The sequence below is a fragment of the Panulirus ornatus genome, chromosome 59 (genome assembly GCF_036320965.1).
Source record: "Panulirus ornatus isolate Po-2019 chromosome 59, ASM3632096v1, whole genome shotgun sequence".
Classification (NCBI taxonomy): Eukaryota; Metazoa; Arthropoda; class Malacostraca; order Decapoda; family Palinuridae; genus Panulirus; species Panulirus ornatus.
Genome location: NC_092282.1, coordinates 27,207,289 through 27,226,863, shown reverse-complemented (window position 1 = coordinate 27,226,863; position 19,575 = coordinate 27,207,289). Strand labels below are relative to the sequence as shown.

Here is a 19,575-nt window from a genome sequence, read left to right as displayed (position 1 = left end):
GATGGCCGATTTTCGAGGACGTTGACGAGGTAATGTGACCCGTGTGTGTGTGTGTGTGTGTGTGTGTGTGTGTGTGTGTGTGTGTGTGGCGTCAGATGGGCGTACATGGACTGTGCCATGGTGTTCTTACCACCGAATTACGAGGTAGGTTGTTTACTGCTTGTTGCGTAGGTTTGGGGGGAGGGGAGGGAAGGGGAGGGGAGGGGGGGAAGGGGGGAGACAGTGGGTGATGAGCGAGATCATGTTGCCAGCTGCGCCCAAGTGGCCCAGTGTTGGTGTTCGCCGTTTCCCACGTTTGCAAGACGTCGGCAGCAACACACGATTAAGCCTTGAGGGAAAATCGCCTCACTTGACTGGGTTCCATCATTGTGAAAAGTGGTAATACAGGAGGAATGGCTCTCTAGCCTCCTGCTTCCGTCTCTCTTACTTGTCGTGTGTGACACACGGTCTGTATGTCACTCTTGCCTGGACCACCAGGGGTCAGGTAGACAGAGAGAGAGAGAGAGAGAGAGAGAGAGAGAGAGAGAGAGAGAGAGAGAGAGAGAATAAAAGGAAATTACTGGGGTGGGAAGAGGATGGTGAAAATGAGTGAGGTTGGGAGAGTGTTGAATGAGGTGACACCGGGAGAAGAGTTTGAGTGATGTGGAGTATGATACGAGTAATGATGATAAAAAATGTGATATGTATGTGGCATGCGGAAGGTGGAGAGGTGGACATGAGAGACGGTAGTGAATGGTGGCTTGAGGAAGATAAATTGTTGGCGAAAGAGAAAAAAATGGGATATGGGCGTTACCTGCAGGGAAGGAGCGTGTGTGATTGGGAAATGTACAAAAGAAAACGGCAGGAGGGTAATAGGAAGGTGTAGGGGCTGAACATAACAGATGAACGAACGGTAGAGTGGGAGACTATTGATGAACTTCAGGAAGAATAACAAATATGTTCCAAGATGAACAATGAGAAGAACTACAGAACAAATAAGAACATTAATGAAGGCAGCAGCTGGGGAGGTGGTACGAAAAACAGATATGAGGAAGATACAGTGAGCACCCTCACCGACTCTACAATGTTACATGACACGGTAACAAATGTCGTGTGTTCAGGACGTGAGGTTACGCCAGCTGAGGGAGTTAGGACAAGTGATTGGTGAAAAGAGAAGAGGAAGTGAAAGCCTTGCGTAAGATGAGATGTGGTCAAGTGGCTGAAGTCGCACACGTTAATGCTGTAGACTTTCTCATAAAGGAAGTGAGGTGCCTGAGGACTGGAAGAATGGTTGTATACTGCCAGTGTATACTGCCAGAATGGTTGCATACTGCCAGTGTATACTGCCAGAATGGTTGAATACTGCCAGTGTATACTGCCAGAATGGTTGAAAACTGCCAGTGTATAAATGCAGAGGAACAGAATTTAATGTTGGAAATTGTGTCATTAATACTGAGAGAAAGAGGAGGATTCATATGATTCATATGTCGTCATTTATGTATCTGGAGGAAACATATGTTAGCGTTCATAGAAATGCCATGTGGAAGTGTTACGAATATATGGTGTGAGAGATGAGGACTATGTGTGTGTGTGTGTGTGTGTGTGTGTGTGTGTGTGTGTGTGTGTGTGTGTGTGTGTGTGTGTCTGTGTGTGTACGTAGGTCGCACCAGTACGGGACGCATGACCCGTCAAACATACACATCTTGACCTTCACACAAACAGCGTGACCTCGCTCTACTCCCTCCCCACAGTGGGCCGGGGGGGGGGGGGGGGGGGTCTGCACCACCTCACGTCTTCCTGACCGGTTATCATCATGTGAACACTCACACACACACACACATACACTTACATATACACATGCACATACACACACACATACACACGCACACACATACACACACCCACACACTTACACACACACACACACACTTACACACACACACACACACACATACACACACACACACACATAGATACACATACACTCACATACACACACATACACACACACACACATACATCTGGTGTAGCGGTCGTGAGCGTCACTCATTCTCGGGCCCACCGCCCAAGATCCAGCATGGCATAGATTCGAATCCTGGTTATGGCAGTCGAACCACAGTCAATCCAGCTGTTCATCCATCCCTAAAGGTTGACCGATAAAATGGGTACCTGGCTCAGGATACGGCATATATATATATATATATATATATATATATATATATATATATATATATATATATATATATATATATTTTTTTTTTTTTTTTTTCAAACTAGTCGCCATTTCTCGCGTTAGCAAGGTAGCGCTAAGAAGAGAGGACTGGGCCTCTGAGGGAATATCCTCACCTGGCCCCCTTCTCTGTTCCTTCTTTTGGAAAATTAAAAAAAAAAAAAAACAAGAGGGGAGGATTTCCAGCCCCCCGCTCCCTCCCCTTTTAGTCGCCTTCTACGACACGCAGGGAATACGTGGGAAGTATTCTTTCTCCCCTATCCCCAGGGATAGGATACGTTCTTGGATTACATCCATGAACGGCTAATCACACTATAGAATTTATATATATATATATATATATATATATATATATATATATATTATCCCTGGGGATAGGGGATTAAGAATACTTCCCACGTATTCCCTGCGTGTCGTAGAAGGCGACTAAAAGGGGAGGGAGCGGGGGGCTGGAAATCCTCCCCTCTCGTTTTTTTTTTTTTTTTTTTTTTCCAAAAGAAGGAACAGAGGGGGCCAGGTGAGGATATTCCAAAAAAGGCCCAGTCCTCTGTTCTTAACGCTACCTCGCTAACGCGGGAAATGGCGAATAGTTTAAAAGAAAGAAAAAGATATATATATATATATATATATATATATATATATATATATATATATATATATGGATGGAGAGAGGTGATTATTGGTGCATATGCACATGGGCATGAGAAGAAAGATCATGAGAGGCAAGTGTTTTAGGAGCAGCTGAGTGAGTGTGTTAGTGGCTTTGATGCACAAGACCGGGTTATAGTGATGAGTGATTTGAATGCAAAGGTGAGTAATGTGGCAGTTGAGGGAATAATTGGTGCACATGGGGTGTTCAGTGTTGTAAATGGAAACGGTGAAGAGCTTGTAGATTTGTGTGCTCATCACTATAACCAGGTGATTGGGAATACCTGGTTAAAAAAGAGAGACATACATAAGTATATGTAGGTAGGTAGGTAGGAGAGATGGCCAGAGAGCGTTATTGGATTACGTGTTAATTGATAGGCGCGTGAGAGACTGTTCGATGTTAATGTGCTGAGAAGTGCAACTGGAGGGATGTCTATGGAGGCGAAGGTGAAGATTTGTAGAAGTTTTCAGAAAAGAAGAGAGAATATTGGGGTGAAGAGAGTGGTGAGAGTAAGTGAGCTTAGGAAGGAGACTTGTGTGAGGAAGTACCAGGAGAGACTGAGTGCAGAATGGAAAAAGGTGAGAATAAAAGACGTAGGGGAGCGGAGGAGGAATGGGATGTATTTAGGGAAGCAATGATGGTTTGCGCAAAAGATGTTTGTGGCATGAGAAGCATGGGAGGTGGGTTGATTAGAAATGATAGTGAGTGGTGGACTGAAGAAGTAAGACTGTTATTGAAAGTGAAGAGAGAGGCAATTGGACGATTTCTGCAGGGAAATAGTGCGAATGATTGGGAGATGTATAAAAGAAAGAGGCAGGAGGTTAAGAGAAAGGTACAAGAGGTGAAAAAGAGGGAAAATAAGAGTTGGGATGAGAGAGTATCATTAAATTTTAGGGAGAATAGTAAGATGTTCTGGAAGGAGGTAAATAAAGTGCGTAAGACAACAGAACAAATGGGAACATCGGTGAAGCTAATAGGGAGGTGATAACAAGTAGTGGTGATGTGAGAAGGAGATGGAGTGAGTATTTTGAAGGTATGTTGAATATGTTTGATGATGGAGTGGCAGATACAGGGTGTTTTGGTCGAGGTGGTGTTTGAAGTCAGAGGGTTAGGGAGACTGATTTGGTAAACAGAGGAGAGGTAGTAAAAGCTTTGCGGAAGATGAAAGCCGGCAAGGCGGCGGGTTTGGATGATACTGCAGAGGGATTTATCAAAAAAGGGAGTGACTGTGTTGTTGACTGGTTGGTGAGGATATTTAATGTATGTATAGCTCATGGTGAAGTGCCTGAGGATTGGCGGAATGCTCGCATAGTGCCATTGTACAAAGGCAAAGGGGATGAAAGTGACTGTTCAAATTACAGAGGTACAGGTTTGGTGAGTATTCCTGGGAAATAATATGGAAGGGTATTGATTGAGAGGGTGAAGGCATGTACAGAGCGTCAGACTGGGGAAGAGCAGCGTGGTTTCAGAAGTGGTAGAGGATGTGTGGATCAGGTGTTTGCTTTGAAGAGTGTATATGAGATATACTTAGAAAAGCAAATGGATTTGTATGTAGCATTTATGGATCTGGAGAAGGCATATGATAGAGTTGATAGAGATGCTCTGTGGAAGGTATTAAGAGTATATGGTGTGGGAGGCAAGTTGCTGGAAGCGGTGAAAAGTTTTTATCGAGGATGTAAGGCATGTGTACGTGTAGGAAGAGAGGAAAGTGATTGGTTCTCAGTGAATGTACGTTTGCGGCAGGGGTGCGTGATGTCTCCATGGTTTGTTTATGGATGGGTTTGTTAGGGAGGTGAATGCAAGAGTTTTGGAGAGAGGGGCAAGTATGCAGTCTGTTGTAGATGAGAGAGCTTGGGAAGCGAGTCAGTTGTTCGCTGATGATACAGCGCTGGTGGCTGATTCATGTGAGAAACTGCAGAAGCTGGTGACTGTGTTTGGTAAAGTGTTTGAAAGAAGAAAGCTGAGAGTAAATGTGAATAAGAGCAAGGTTATTAGGTACAGTAGGGTTGAGGGACAAGTCAATTGGGAGGTAAGTTTGAATGGAGAAAAACTGGAGAAGTGAAGTGTTTTAGATATCTGGGAGTGGATTTGGCAGCGGATGGAACCATGGAAGCGGAAGTGAGTCACAAGATGGGGGCGAAAGTTCTGGTAGCGTTGAAGAATGTGTGGAAGTCGAGAACATTATCGCGGAAAGCAAAAATGGGTATGTTTGAAGGCATAGTGGTTCCAACAATGTTGTATGGCTGCGAGGCGTGGGCTATGGATAGAGTTGTGCGGAGGAGGGTGGATGTGCTGGAAATGAGATGTTTGAGGACAATATGTGGCGTAGGTGGTTTGATCGAGTGAGTAATGAAAGGGTAAGAGAGATGTGTGGTAATAAAAAGAGTGTGGTTGAGAGAGCAGAAGAGGGTGTTTTGAAATGGTTTGGTCACATGGAGAGAATGAGTGAGGAAAGATTGATCAAAAGGATATATGTGTCAGAGCTGGAGGGAACGAGGAGAAGTGGGAGACCAAATTGGAGGTGGAAAGATGGAGTGAAAAAGATTTTGAGTGATTGGGGCCTGAACATGCAGGAGGGTGAAAGGCGTGCAAGGAATAGAGTGAATTTGAACGATGTGGTATACCGGGGTCGACGTGCTGTCAATGGATTGAACCAGGGACATGTGAAGCGTCTGGGGTAAACCATGGAAAGTTCTGTGGAGCCTGGATGTGGAAAGGGAGCTGTGGTTTCGGTGCATTACACATGACAGCTAGAGACTGAGTGTGAATGAATGTGGCCTATTTTGTCTTTTCCTAGCGCTACCTCGCACACATGAGGGGGGAGGGGGTTGTTATTTCCTGGGTGGCGAGTTGGCGATGGGAATGAATAAAGGCAGACAGTATGAATTATGTACATGTGTATATATGTATATGTCTGTGTGTGTATATATATGTATATGTTGAGATGTATAGATATGTACATGTACTTGTGTGGACGTGTATGTATATACATGTGTATGTGGGTGGGTTGGGCCATTCTTTCGTCCGTTTCTTTGCGCTACTTCGCTAACGCGGGAGACAGCGACAAAGCAAAATAAATAAATAAATAGATACATAAATAAATATATCTATAGTTCACTTTAAAGTACCTGTATTTTATAACTACTTTAAGTTTTATTCATAGATGAATAATGAAAGATACGTAGATCACGTTCGACTTGTCATTATTTTCCCCGTGATAAACAGTTGAGCCAACGTCATGATGATGGGCGACCGCCGCCGCCGAGAAGCTCTGCCAGGCGGGAGACATATGGTGTTGCCAACACTACATGATCCTTGACCTGATATTTACGACCTTATATTGGAATGATTTCAAACGCATTACAACCAGTAGAGAACGGGAATATTATGCATTGTATTTTTTTGACATGATAAACAATATATGTTGAAGAATTTGCAACGAAATGATTTATTTGATGATTGTGAAGAGGTTGCATTTCGACGGGGTTGTGGCAACGCTTAATTTAAACAGCTGCAGCTCGTTGATCAATACGTGACGGTCGAGGCTTCCACCTGCCCTCGACCCGCTAACACTTTGACCAACCCTGGTGTATAATGACCCCGGGGCCTTCACCCCTTCCTTATGGTGGCGCACGGGGCAGCTAGTGGACTCCTCCTGACGCAGAGGGAGTCGTAGGGCGTGATATAGGGCGGCGGGAAGGAGGCGCGGACGAGTTACGAGCCGGACACAAAGGACTGGGATAGGCTGGGCGCTGCTTGACTTTGTCTTACGCAATCATTTCCCTCTCCTGTACATCCCAGGGTGGGATATACATCCCAGGGTGGGATATCTTACCGTGGGACGTTACCAGCCTCCATATTGCTACGGCTGTGGTCCTCCTCGGCCCATGCCGGGGGAAGAGAGAGGAGTTAGTGAGGGAGAAGTGCGAGGGAGAGTCCATGTTGGACGGAGCGCGGGGGTGTAGGCATGGCGGCTCAACACGCCGTCAGGCGGCCGTGTTTACCATTATCTGGTCACTAGCCAGAGTTCCAGGGGCCCGTATGGGCGATAAATGTGTGTATTGGTGTAGGATTACCTGCCAAAGATGTTGTACATATTTTATTCTATTTTTACAAGTTATTATTATTGTCGTGTTAACGTTGTTAACTACCCTAGTGGCAATTACTACACATAAAGTCCTAATTACCGACCTTAGGTCAGGCAGTTTACAGTTGGCGTCAGATGAAACGTTGTTCTTTATCAAGTGTCGCTCACTAACTGCCCGGGGCGTCGTACGTGAATGACTTGATGTTTAATTATCGTACATTGTGACGCGTTATGTCGTACATTGTGACGCCTCATGTCGTACATTGTGACGCGTTATGTCGTACATTGTGACGTATACGTAACTATATGTTGTGGGACACACGTCTTCTCCTTTTCTACACGATCCATTGTAATATTTGTGACAACCCCAGCAGTAAGCGGGTACGACCCTTGAGCACATTGGTCGTTTCCTTATGCACGACGGTACGACCCCTGAACACGACGGTACGACGTATACCATTAATGTGACGGAGAGTCGTACCGTCGTGCAGCAGGACGTGCACGGTCGTGCTCGTGGGATGTGGCGTAGGGCCAGGGTTCGAACCTCCGCATGGAGTAGACAGAGAAATAATCAGAGAGAAACACAGGTGTGACACAAGCAGGTGTTGCACGACCGCCACAACAGAGCCACATGTGTGTGTGTGTGTGTGTGTGTGTGTGTGTGGTGATGTGTGTCTTGCGTCCTTTTCTAAAGCAAGAGAGAATGTCTGGCTGGCAGCAGTGTGTACACGTCTGAGTGGGTCGCCTCCCTATGTTCATTCCTCTCCCTCCTTGTGTCATGCGCACGAGCACACATCATGCACCACACTGGGTCGTCGTCTACATAACGTAATGATAAGACGGACAACAGAAGGAAAATATCTGTACAACTGTGGAGGAGGTGGAGGACTTGTCTCACAAACCAGGCAGGCAGGACACAGTTGGCAGGGATGACATAAGAGAGAGAGAGAGAGAGTTCTAAAGCTTCGATGTGGAGGGAAGGAAGCAGGTATCAAAACGGCCCACCCTTGAGTTGCCATCTTCCACGCTGTAATCAAGCGACGCAGCAGCTTGCTGAACAATGTGTGATCTACGTAGTAGTGGGGGGCACACAAGCAGCCAGTTCTCGGGAGCAAAAACCAAACTATTGCCTGTGGAAAAGTGAGAATGAACCAAGATTGTGGCGTCGGACAAGGGGGTCAAGTTGTAAGGAGAGGTGGGGGGAGATGATACAGTGAGGTGGTGCATTAACCTGGACTCGCTCTATGAAGAACGTAGAAGCAGAACTTGTCACAATGATGGATCACTTCTTTGTATAAACAGACAACCTCAGGAAAGTCGCCTCCAGCAGTGACAGAGGAGACCCGGGTTCTGAGGGAGACACTGGCGTAGTGTGGGTCCTCCCAGGTGGGTTCTGAGGGAGACACTGGCGTAGTGTGGGTCCTCCCAGGTGGGTTCTGAGGGAGACACTGGCGTAGTGTGGGTCCTCCCAGGTGGGTTCTGAGGGAGACACTGGCGTAGTGTGGGTCCTCCCAGGTGGGTTCTGAGGGAGACACTGGCGTAGTGTGGGTCCTCCCAGGTGGGTTCTGAGGGAGACACTGGCGTAGTGTGGGTCCTCCCAGGTGGGTTCTAAGGGAGACACTGGCGTAGTGTGGGTCCTCCCAGGTGGGTTCTGAGGGAGACACTGGCGTAGTGTGGGTCCTCCCAGGTGGGTTCTGAGGGAGACACTGGCGTAGTGTGGGTCCTCCCAGGTGGGTTCTGAGGGAGACACTGGCGTAGTGTGGGTCCTCCCAGGTGGGTTCTGAGGGACACACTGGCGTAGTGTGGGTCCTCCCAGGTGGGTTAGGTTAGGTAGTGATACAAAGTTGGTTGACGGCTGGAATGACAGAGCCATCAAAAGAGACAGGAAAGTTAGGAAGGATCTTACATGGACAGAAACTGTGTGTGAGACGAATTCATCTTGACCACGTTTTGTCTGCCCGTCTGAAAGATCCTGTCCAAGTTTGGTTGATTGAGGAAGTTGGTCGAGACGAGATGCTGCTGGCCGAGCCGTAGACGGCGGCTCATCCATGTTTGTTGACGGAAGGAAATTATGGATGAAAATGAGGAAGAAAGTATGTTATGCTCGTGTGTGTGTGTGTGTGTGTGTGTGTGTGTGTCAGATGGCATGGTGGATATGTTTGCAGATGATGCAGGAGTTATGAGCGAGGTGGACTACCTCAACATACAGGAGAAACTTGACCAACTTTAAAGTTGGTTTAAGTGAAGACAAGTCAATGTAAAGATGATGAGTCACAGTGAAAGTGGGTCAAGCGGCCCCGGATGTGATGATTGTGTGGCAGGACATGACCTTGTGTGTGTGTGTGTGTGTGTGTGTGTGTGGCAGGACATGACCTTGTGTGTGTGTGTGTGTGTGTGGCAGGACATGACCTTGTGTGTGTGTGTGTGGCAGGACATGACCTTGTGTGTGTGTGGCAGGGACTTGGGAGTCGAGAGCGTCCCTACCCAGAGTCCCACATTAGGAGAACACTTGTGAGAGACGCTCTGTCTGCTGGTTAATATTACATAAATGGATAAAGAAATGTTCATCAAGTTCTTCCTGACCTACAGAAACCTGATGACACATGATGACACTTCCAAGTTGTGTCATCTCGCTGGAGGAAACAATGATGAGAGAGAAGGTCAGAGGAGGACAACATAGTTGGTGCCACCATCAAGAATCCCCAGTTCCAGGGAAAGGCCAGAAACCTTGAATTTGTCCACCATGGAAGAGAGAAGAGTGAGGGGTGACTTAAGTTTTTGAACCAGCCTAATGACATGATGAACATTTCTTCGAGAGATGTTGTAAGATTAGAACAACCAGTGAATATTACATGAAGTTAAGCACGAAACTTGTTTGAAAAAATTAAGAAATATTTTAGAATTGATGTGGTGGATGAATGAGATAAACTGATGCTGTATAACGGTAGATAATGTAGTGTACAGGGTAGGGGGTTGTACATTGGTGGGGCCCCATCTCTTGTAATGTACGGGGTAGGGGGTTGTACTCTGGTGGGGCCCTATCTATTAAACATTTCACTATTATACAATATCTTAAACATGTGTATGTTGTCCACATTCATTATATTATAACTCATTTCATCTCATTTATCCACACATACCATGAAAATATTTATGTACATCTTTTCCAACATGTTTCTTGCTTAATATCATGTTATGTTCTCTGGTTGTTGTTTAACATCATGTTATGTTCTCTGGTTGTTGTTTAACATCATGTTATGTTCTCTGGTTATCATCTCCCGACAGCTTTCGAAGAACTGTTCACTACCTCCCTCTCGGTCTGTTCAAAGCTCATAGGTTATGATCAAGTCACCCTTTACTCTTCTCTTTTCGATGTGGACAAGTTTAATCTCTTTAATGCAATACGGAGGACATCTTCATCCTAGCACTATCCTTGTTGTCCTCCTGTTGACCTTGTGTCTGTGTTGCTGTAGACGGTCATGATGACCAAACTTGAGAAACACAATATGTAGGATGTGGCCAGCTGGCTAACTATGGAATTACCCATATACATGTATGATACTAGCCAGCAGACAGCTGGTCACCTGACCTAGTCTCATGATGTGGGATTCTGGCCACAGGTCAGGGAAGATGTTCATCACCCCCCCCCCCCCCCCACTCATACACAGTGCTCAAGCCTCTTTCCAGATACATGAAATTATTCATATTGATGTGTGTGTGTGTGTGTGTGTGTGTGTAAGAAATATACACCTGAAGAACCATATATAAGTATGCAGGTGTGGAAGCATTATCACCTATGTCTGCCATATATAAGACTCGTACAATCAAACATGACATAATCTTCATAGTTTTATTACGTCCAGGTTATACATTGATCAGTATGATCAGTTAGTTTGTGGGACGACTTGTCGCTCTGCTATAGCTGGGGTTAACAGTCGTACATACACTTCAAGTCGTCCACTTCACCAGTGTTAACTTAGAGAGCAGGAAGGTACGACCCCAGACAGAAGGAGGGTACGACCCCAGTAAGCAGGAAGGTACATTACCTGTTATATATACAATCTGACGTGTTTTGTTTCATTACATCCATGTTAGATGGTTGGCTGTACGACACTTTTTACACGGAGACCATGGTGCAGGTGCCGGCAGCAGGCGTGGCACAGCCACCATGTTGGTTTCCGGTGTGGGACTGGCTGACATAATAGTGTGTCAGGGAGGTGATGTGGAGTGTAGGGTGGGAGGCAGGCAACGTGTCCTGGACGATAGATAAGCAGGTGTTTGGGTTGGTCATGGTGGAGGGGACTGGTGAGGACGCTCACCACCACTAGGAGGAGAGGCCCGTCATGGTGGAGGGGACTGGTGATGCTGGTGAAGACCACTAGGAGGAGAGGCCCGTCGTGGCAAACTTGCCCTGATAACTGATGCGCTGGACACACACACACCCGACGGACACCATCTCCTGGGAGGGGACGTACTCGCTCTGGTGTTGCGCCCAGATGGTGATGGGGCGACGCACCGTCTGGCACTTGTAGTCACCACCTAGGTTGGAGCAGGGCCGCTCCTGGCACAGGCACTTGGTCTCCACCAGGCGGGAGGGCCAGATGTGTTTACCCAAGTTACGGATCTGCAGCTTCGAGGGACATATGCCGATCTTGATCGTCTCCTGCAGCCACAGTGGTTGTATCTGGTGTTCCTTCAGGTCCACGGTGAACAGCTGGACGGAGAGGTCCTTGCACACCGTGTCCCCAGCCTGCTCCTGCGAGAACTTGACCAGAGACGCCGGGATGGTCAGGTAATCAGACTCCCAGTTCTCCAACACCTCACTGAAGGAGATGGGGTTGACAACGCTGCGGTTACACATACCCTTGCTGCCAGACCTGCACCGCCGCTTGCTACGCCATGACTCCTTCTTCATCTTGTCGCCGTCGCTCCAGCCTTCCAGGGGCAGCACCAGGGACACGGGCAGCGCCTCGCTATCGCTCGACTTGAGCACCTCCAGCTTGGTCTTGCTTGATGGGTCGTCCAGTGGGTCGTGGGAGACGGAGAGGACGTTAGCCAGCCAGGCCCACTGAGCCGAGGGCGACCACTGCTGGGGTCGCTCCTCTCCGTCTTTACCCAGGGAGTGAGGGAGGTTGTCCTCGGCGGCAGAGGCTGCCATCAGGAAGGTACACGCCCAGGCTAGGGACAGTCGTATCAACAACATGATGACGCTGCTGGTGTGGGTGACGACGGAGGAGGAGGTGGAGACAGTGGCGGTGACTGGAGCCTGCCTGTGCCTTCCCTTAGCTCGAACCTACTTTATATGGGTCTCCCCACGCCTCCACTCCCGCATACCACACCACAATCAACACCATAACCACACGACTTGGCTTCCAATCAGGCCGCCTTAATCAGCGGTCACCCGTCTTTTCTGGTTTCCGAGGCGTTGGTCGGGTGTGAACCCATACCTATAATTAGCGAAGCCGCCACACCTCGGCCAAAGGAAAAGAGTTAATGAGGTATTGATGAAGAGCAGGAAAGATTGGAAGACAGTAAGAACCGAGGTATTTCCATACTGCTACCCGGATTTCCAGCAACGACCAAGATGTGACGCAGTTTGCCCCACACTGGCCCGTGCTGCTGCACGCAACAACAACTTCATGTGTTGTAAGCACTTAACATTGTAGCAGGAGAGGTGTGTTGTGTGTGCTTGGTCGAGCGCCATGTATATGCATGTAAACATGAAGATGTGTCATAACACTGATGATATGTCTATGTATGATGGCATAGTCAGAGAGAGAGAGAGAGAGAGAGAGAGAGAGAGAGATACCAGGTGACCTGGGCCAGGTACGACGTTGGTCTGAGACATTGTTGAGGGCACTGCAGGTGAGGAAAACGACGTAGGTGAGTGTGTGGGTGACGGTGGAGGAAGAGCTCAGTGTGACCAGCAGCATAATACTGTACACTGCAGGGGTCAGTGTAGGAGTCAGAGCAGTGGACAGTACCCCCAGCCCGGCCCACACCAGCGTCAGGTGTGGGTGTGGGCCGGGCTCTTTCTTACAATTAAAACATTTGGATAGATGCAGTCCTTACGTTTGGCCACGAAGGAAGAGAGAAGAGTGAGGGGTGACCTGATCCCAACGTTTGAAGTGCCATTCCCAACCTCCTGATCCTGCTGCTGGTGGTGCCCCCTGGTGTGGTGGCTGTCATGTGTGCCACTATGTAACCACTTGTGAACTTGTCCTCCAGTTGCCCACACATGGGCCTCCCTCACCCTGCTCACAACCTGACCACTGATCCATCATGAAGGTGTGCCAGGGTTAAGGCTTCTCTGCTTGTACCCTGTGCACGAGGGTCGTTCCTGGTTCCTGGTCATGTTCTTCCGTCGACCTGGTACCTGGCTGGCGCTAAGATGCGTCGCTTTTCGCCGTGTTGTCCAGAGGCAGATGTGCGCGCGCACCCTGACCCCGCACTGTGTTACCCTCCCCCTGCCTCACTGGCCTCCCTCCTGCCTCACTGGCCTCCCTCCTGCCCACACAACCACACTGGCCTCCCTCCTGCCCACAACCACACTGGCCTCCCTCCTGCCCACAACCACACTGGCCTCCCTCCTGCCCACACAACCACACTGGCCTCCTTCCTGCCCACAACCACACTGGCCTCCCTCCTGCCCACAACCACACTGGCCTCCCTCCTGCCCACAACCACACTGGCCTCCCTCCTGCCCACAACCACACTGGCCTCCCTCCTGCCCACACAACCACACTGGCCTCCTTCCTGCCCACACAACCACACTGGCCTCCCTCCTGCCCACACAACCACACTGGCCTCCCTCCTGCCCACACAACCACACTGGCCTCCCTCCTGCCCACACAACCACACTGGCCTCCTTCCTGCCCACACAACCACACTGGCCTCCTTCCTGCCCACACAACCACACTGGCCTCCCTCCTGCCCACACAACCACACTGGCCTCCCTCCTGCCCACAACCACACTGGCCTCCCTCCTGCCCACACAACCACACTGGCCTCCTTCCTGCCCACACAACTCCGTTTCCCACTTCATGTGACACAGATGTTGCAGACGTCCACGTGATGTGCACGTGCGTGTCATCATCGCTGATCTGTGACCCGTGTTCCCTCGCTGCTCCCCGTGTGTCCCTCTGGCTCACGTGACCACCAGACCCCAGCCAGCGTTGCCCTCCCTCCAGCTGCTGGGTAAGGTGTGATCTTCTCAGTATCCAGGCGACAATGTGGGAGTGGGTGACTGGCTGGAGGAGTGGGTGACTGGGCCAGGAAGTGAACGACTGGGTTTGTGAGTGGGTTTGTGAGTGGGTTCGTGAGTGGGTTCGTGAATGGGTTTGTGAGTGGGTTCGTGAGTGGGTTAGTAAGTGGGTTCGTGAGTGGGTTAGTGAGTGGGTTAGTGAGTGGGTTAGTAAGTGGGTTCGTGAGTGGGTTCGTGAGTGGCGCGCGCGGTAATCATCCCTACAACTTTACTTTGTACCCAGGTTCGGTCCCCCTGACTGTGGGATCCGCTGGGGTTTCTCTGGGGCTCCTTCAGATTACGCCGCTTCTCTCTGGGGGACGATCACCTCCTTACCCTTAACCCCCAGCGAGCCATGCCTGAGCACGACGGTACGACCATACGACCTGTCAGCACGAGGGTACGACCCTTGAGCACGACCTTACGACCTGTGAGTACGAGGGTACGAGCCTTGAGCACGACCTTACGACCTGTGAGCACGAGGGTACGACCCTTGAGCACGACCTTACGACCTGTGAGGAGGAGGGTACGAGCCTTGAGCACGACCTTACGACCTGTGATGACGAGGGTACGACCCTTGAGCACGACCTTACGACCTGTGAGGACGAGGGTACGACCCTTGAGCACGACCTTACGACCTGTGAGCACGAGGGTACGACCCTTGAGCACGACCGTACGACCTGTGAGCACGAGGGTACGACCCTTGAGCACGAGGGTACGACCTGTGAGCACGAGGGTGAGCCTTGAGCACGACCTTACGACCTGTGAGGAGGAGGGTACGAGCCTCGGGTGTGGTGGCCTGACGTGCGTATATCAGGAGCCACACACACACACACACACAACACCCAGGCTCGTGGTGTTGTGGGCTCCGTCCGGTCACGGATACAGGCCCACAGCGAGGCTCCGGTCACGGATACAGGCCCACAGCGAGGCTCCGGTCACGGACACAGGTCCACAGCGAGGCTCCGGTCCAGGACACAGGCCCACAGTGAGGCTCCGGTCACGGACACAGGTCCACAGCGAGGCTCCGGTCACGGACACAGGCCCACAGCGAGGCTCTGGTCACGGACACAGGCCCACAGCGAGGCTCCGGTCACGGACACAGGTCCACAGCGAGGCTCCGGTCACGGACACAGGTCCACAGGTTAGGTTAGGTTAGGTTAGGTTAGGTATAACACGAGGAGACACACACTTGCAAACTTTAGCGGTGTAGGGAAGGAAAGAGAGGTCGTAACGACCCATCCTCCCTGGCGCTACACAGCAACCGTATGACGTAGTAGCTCATGTTGGGGGGTACACAGGCAGCCTGTCCTCGGGTGCGGCGGAAATGAACTAAATATGGAAGATGGGAAACGTGGAAGCAACGCTACGGTGTTGCGTCAGCAGGTCAGATTGTGAGGGTAGAGTTCCGCCGTAGTAGACTCGTCTCTACCTGGTAGATGAGTAGGTAGAGTCAATACCTCTCCACATGTGAGAGCAGGACTCTACTTTGGAACCAACCAAGTCCGTTGCCAGTTTGCAGGAGTGAACAGGTGGTGTGCTGGTGGAGCCAGGTGGTGTGCTGGTGGAGCCAGGTGGTGTGCTGGTGGAGCCAGGTGGTGTGCTGGTGGAGCCAGGTGGTGGTGTGTGGCAGACGTGTGGGTCAGAGCAGCAGTATGTGGTTACTCATAACATTACCACATGTATGTAGACCACAAGATCACTACCTCAGTATACATGTGTATATATAAGTACACAGGTGACCTATGTCATGTGCTCGTAGCATGGTTGTAGAGCAGACATCCTGGGCTGGAGGATGGAATCGTCCGCTTCATATAATCAGATAATTACTTTGTAAGAATTACATTCTCTTGTATTGATCACATGAATAATGTGATCAGAGATTATTGTGATGGTAGTTACAGGTTAACGATGCTGACATGAATGACTTCGGTAATTCATAGGACAAGTAACCAACCCGCCAATACTCGTTTATGTCTAGTACATAACTGGTAACTAGATATGTATGTTGACACCTAGCTGGGTAACTGGTTACCAGTGTCTCTCTCCTTCCTGAAGTTTTCTCACAGTAACAGTAACCGTTTGGTGATGTTACGTGGTTGTTAACCAGTAGTTCATCTGTCGTTAAGTGAACGAGACGATCATAGTTGTGATCAATGTAGTCGTTAATGATCTTCACATACACCTAAGGTCAGATAAGTAATATGGGAAGTGGAAAAAGTTATAGTTTGAGGAGTATCAGGTAGATAATGTGTTAATGATAACTACGATACATGATGAGGAGGAGGAGCAAGATTGTAACAAGGGTGAGCAATATTGCATCACAAGACCAGGGGATATATCTGCAACCATACAGAAAAGTTAGGATAAAGAATAGCAATATAGATTAGAGGGAAAGATTGCAAAGTTACTGAAGAAAAGTTAGAGAGAGAGAGAGAGAGAGAGAGAGAGAGAGAGAGAGAGAGAGAGAGAGAGAGAGAGAGAGAGAGAGTGTGTGTTGGTATGGAACACTAGTGAGTGTATTGCCACACTACCTGAGCCAGACCAATCAACCCTCATACCTGATGGGCAAGATAACATGATCATGTGTTGTTATTACCGGATTATAACTTTAACATGAGTTCTACTGGCACGATGTATCCCATCACTGCCCATCACTGCCCATCACACACACACACACACACACACACACACACACACACACACACACACACACACACACACACACACACGTGGTGCGGGGGGGGGGGGTGACATGATGGTGCAGGTGGTGTGTAACATGTCAAACGGCAGGTGTGGTGCGCAGTATGTGTCAGTCGACAGGTGTGGTGCGCAGTATGTGTCAGTCGACAGGTGTGGTGCGCAGTATGTGTCAGTCGACAGGTGTGGTGCGCAGTATGTGTCAGTCGACAGGTGTGGTGCGCAGTATGTGTCAGTCGACAGGTGTGGTGCGCAGTATGTGTCAGTCGACAGGTGTGGTGCGCAGTATGTGTCAGTCGACAGGTGTGGTGCGCAGTATGTGTCAGTCGACAGGTGTGGTGCGCAGTATGTGTCAGTCGACAGGTGTGGTGCGCAGTATGTGTCAAGCGGCAGGTGTGGTGCGCAGTATGTGTCAAGCGGCAGGTGTGGTGCGCAGTATGTGTCAAGCGGCAGGTGTGGTGCGCAGTATGTGTCAGTCGACAGGTGTGGTGCGCAGTATGTGTCAAGCGGCAGGTGTGGTGCGCAGTATGTGTCAAGCGGCAGGTGTGGTGCGCAGTATGTGTCAGGCGGCAGGTGTGGTGCGCAGTATGTGTCAAGCGGCAGGTGTGGTGCGCAGTATGTGTCAGTCGACAGGTGTGGTGCGCAGTATGTGTCAAGCGGCAGGTGTGGTGCGCAGTATGTGTCAAGCGGCAGGTGTGGTGCGCAGTATGTGTCAGGCGGCAGGTGTGGTGCGCAGTATGTGTCAGGCGGCAGGTGTGGTGCGCAGTATGTGTCAGGCGGCAGGTGTGGTGCGCATATGTGTCAGGCGGCAAGTGTGGTGCGCAGTATGTGTCAGCGGATGGTGGCGTTGCGCTGATATCAAGATAAGAGAAACATGATGAATGTTATCATGTGTTATCTACAAGATTGGCAGACCAGCCCAACACGTGCAGATGAACAGAGCATCATAGCTATGTAGATAGCCAGAGTGAGAGGTGAACCCACGTAAATAGCCAGAGTGAGAGGTGGACCCACGTAAATAGCCAGAGTGAGAGGTGAACCCACGTAAATAGCCAGAGTGAGAGGTGAACCCACGTAAATAGCCAGAGTGAGAGGTGGACCCACGTAAATAGCCAGAGTGAGAGGTGGACCCCACGTAAATAGCCAGAGTGAGAGGTGGACCCCACGTAAATAGCCAGAGTGAGAGGTGATCCAACGTAAATAGCCAGAGTGAGAGGTGGACCCACGTAAATAGCCAGAGTGAGAGGTGAACCCACGTAAATAGCCAGAGTGAGAGGTGGACCCACGTAAATAGCCAGAGTTAGAGGTGAACCCACGTAAATAGCCAGTGTGAGAGGTGAACCCACGTAAATAGCCCGAGTGAGAGGTGGACTTACATAAATAGCCAGAGTGAGAGTTGGACCCACGTAAATAGCCCGAGTGAGAGGTGGACTTACATAAATAGCCAGAGTGAGAGTTGAACCCACGTAAATAGCCAGAGTGAGAGTTGAACCCACGTAAATAGCCAGAGTGAGAGATGAGCCCACGTAAATAGCCAGAGTGAGAGGTGAGCCCACGTAAATAGCCAGTGAGAGGTGAACCCACGTAAATAGCCAGAGTGAGAGGTGAACCCACGTAAATAGCCAGAGTGAGAGGTGAGCCCACGTAAATAGCCAGAGTGAGAGGTGAGCCCACGTAAATAGCCAGAGTGAGAGGTGAACCCACGTAAATAGCCAGAGTGAGAGATGAACCCACGTAAATAGCCAGAGTGAGAGGTGAGCCCACGTAAATAGCCAGAGTGAGAGGTGAACCCACGTAAATAGCCAGAGTGAGAGATGAACCCACGTAAATAGCCAGAGTGAGAGGTGAGCCCAGGAGTTGTTATTATTAGTTGTGATCGTTCACGTTCGATTCTCTTTAGACTGGCATTATTAAAGTTGGACCTCTCATCCCATTTTCTATGACCGTGAGGCGTTGCCGTATGTGTAAACAACGTAATGGCGATGGCTCCAGATGGCGCCTCTACCGTGCGTTGCCCAGGTGAGGTTTGTGTTGAGCAGGTGAGGTTTGTGTTGATTAGGTGAGGTTTGTGTGTTCACAAGACGTGACCTATGTCATTCATTATGTAAATAAGTTAGTTATTAATCTGGTAATGTTGATCTTGTCATCATAACTGGTGGCTTTATATGAGACAACGAACCTACAGGATTCATCACATTAATTTCTCACAAGAATTTGACTCATTATCAAAACAAAGTATCAATATTGACTCATTATCAAAACAAAGTATCAATATTGACTCATTATCAAAACAAAGTATCAATATTGACTCATATTATCAAAACAAAGTATCAATATTGACTCATTATCAAAACAAAGTATCAATATTGACTCATATTATCAAAACAAAGTATCAATATTGACTCATTATCAAAACAAAGTATCAATATTGACTCATATTATCAAAACAAAGTATCAATATTGACTCATTATCAAAACAAAGTATCAATATTGACTCATATTATCAAAACAAAGTATCAATATTGACTCATATTATCAAAACAAAGTATCAATATTGACTCATTATCAAAACAAAGTATCAATATTGACTCATATTATCAAAACAAAGTATCAATATTGACTCATATTATCAAAACAAAGTATCAATATTGACTCATTATCAAAACAAAGTATCAATATTGACTCAT

General features: G+C 48.8%; 2 protein-coding genes across 3 annotated transcripts in view; one reads left to right on the top strand and one right to left on the bottom strand.

The window, feature by feature from the left end:
• The window catches only part of Axud1 (AXIN1 up-regulated 1), a 164,943-nt gene that overhangs the window by 6,054 nt on the left and 139,314 nt on the right, over window positions 1-19,575 (top strand). The window lies entirely within an intron of this gene.
• On the bottom strand, window positions 9,635-12,598 carry LOC139767164 (uncharacterized). Its single transcript, XM_071696193.1, has one exon. The coding sequence runs from the start codon at window positions 12,146-12,148 to the stop codon at window positions 11,324-11,326; it is 825 nt and encodes a 274-aa protein (XP_071552294.1). The 5' UTR covers window positions 12,149-12,598; the 3' UTR covers window positions 9,635-11,323.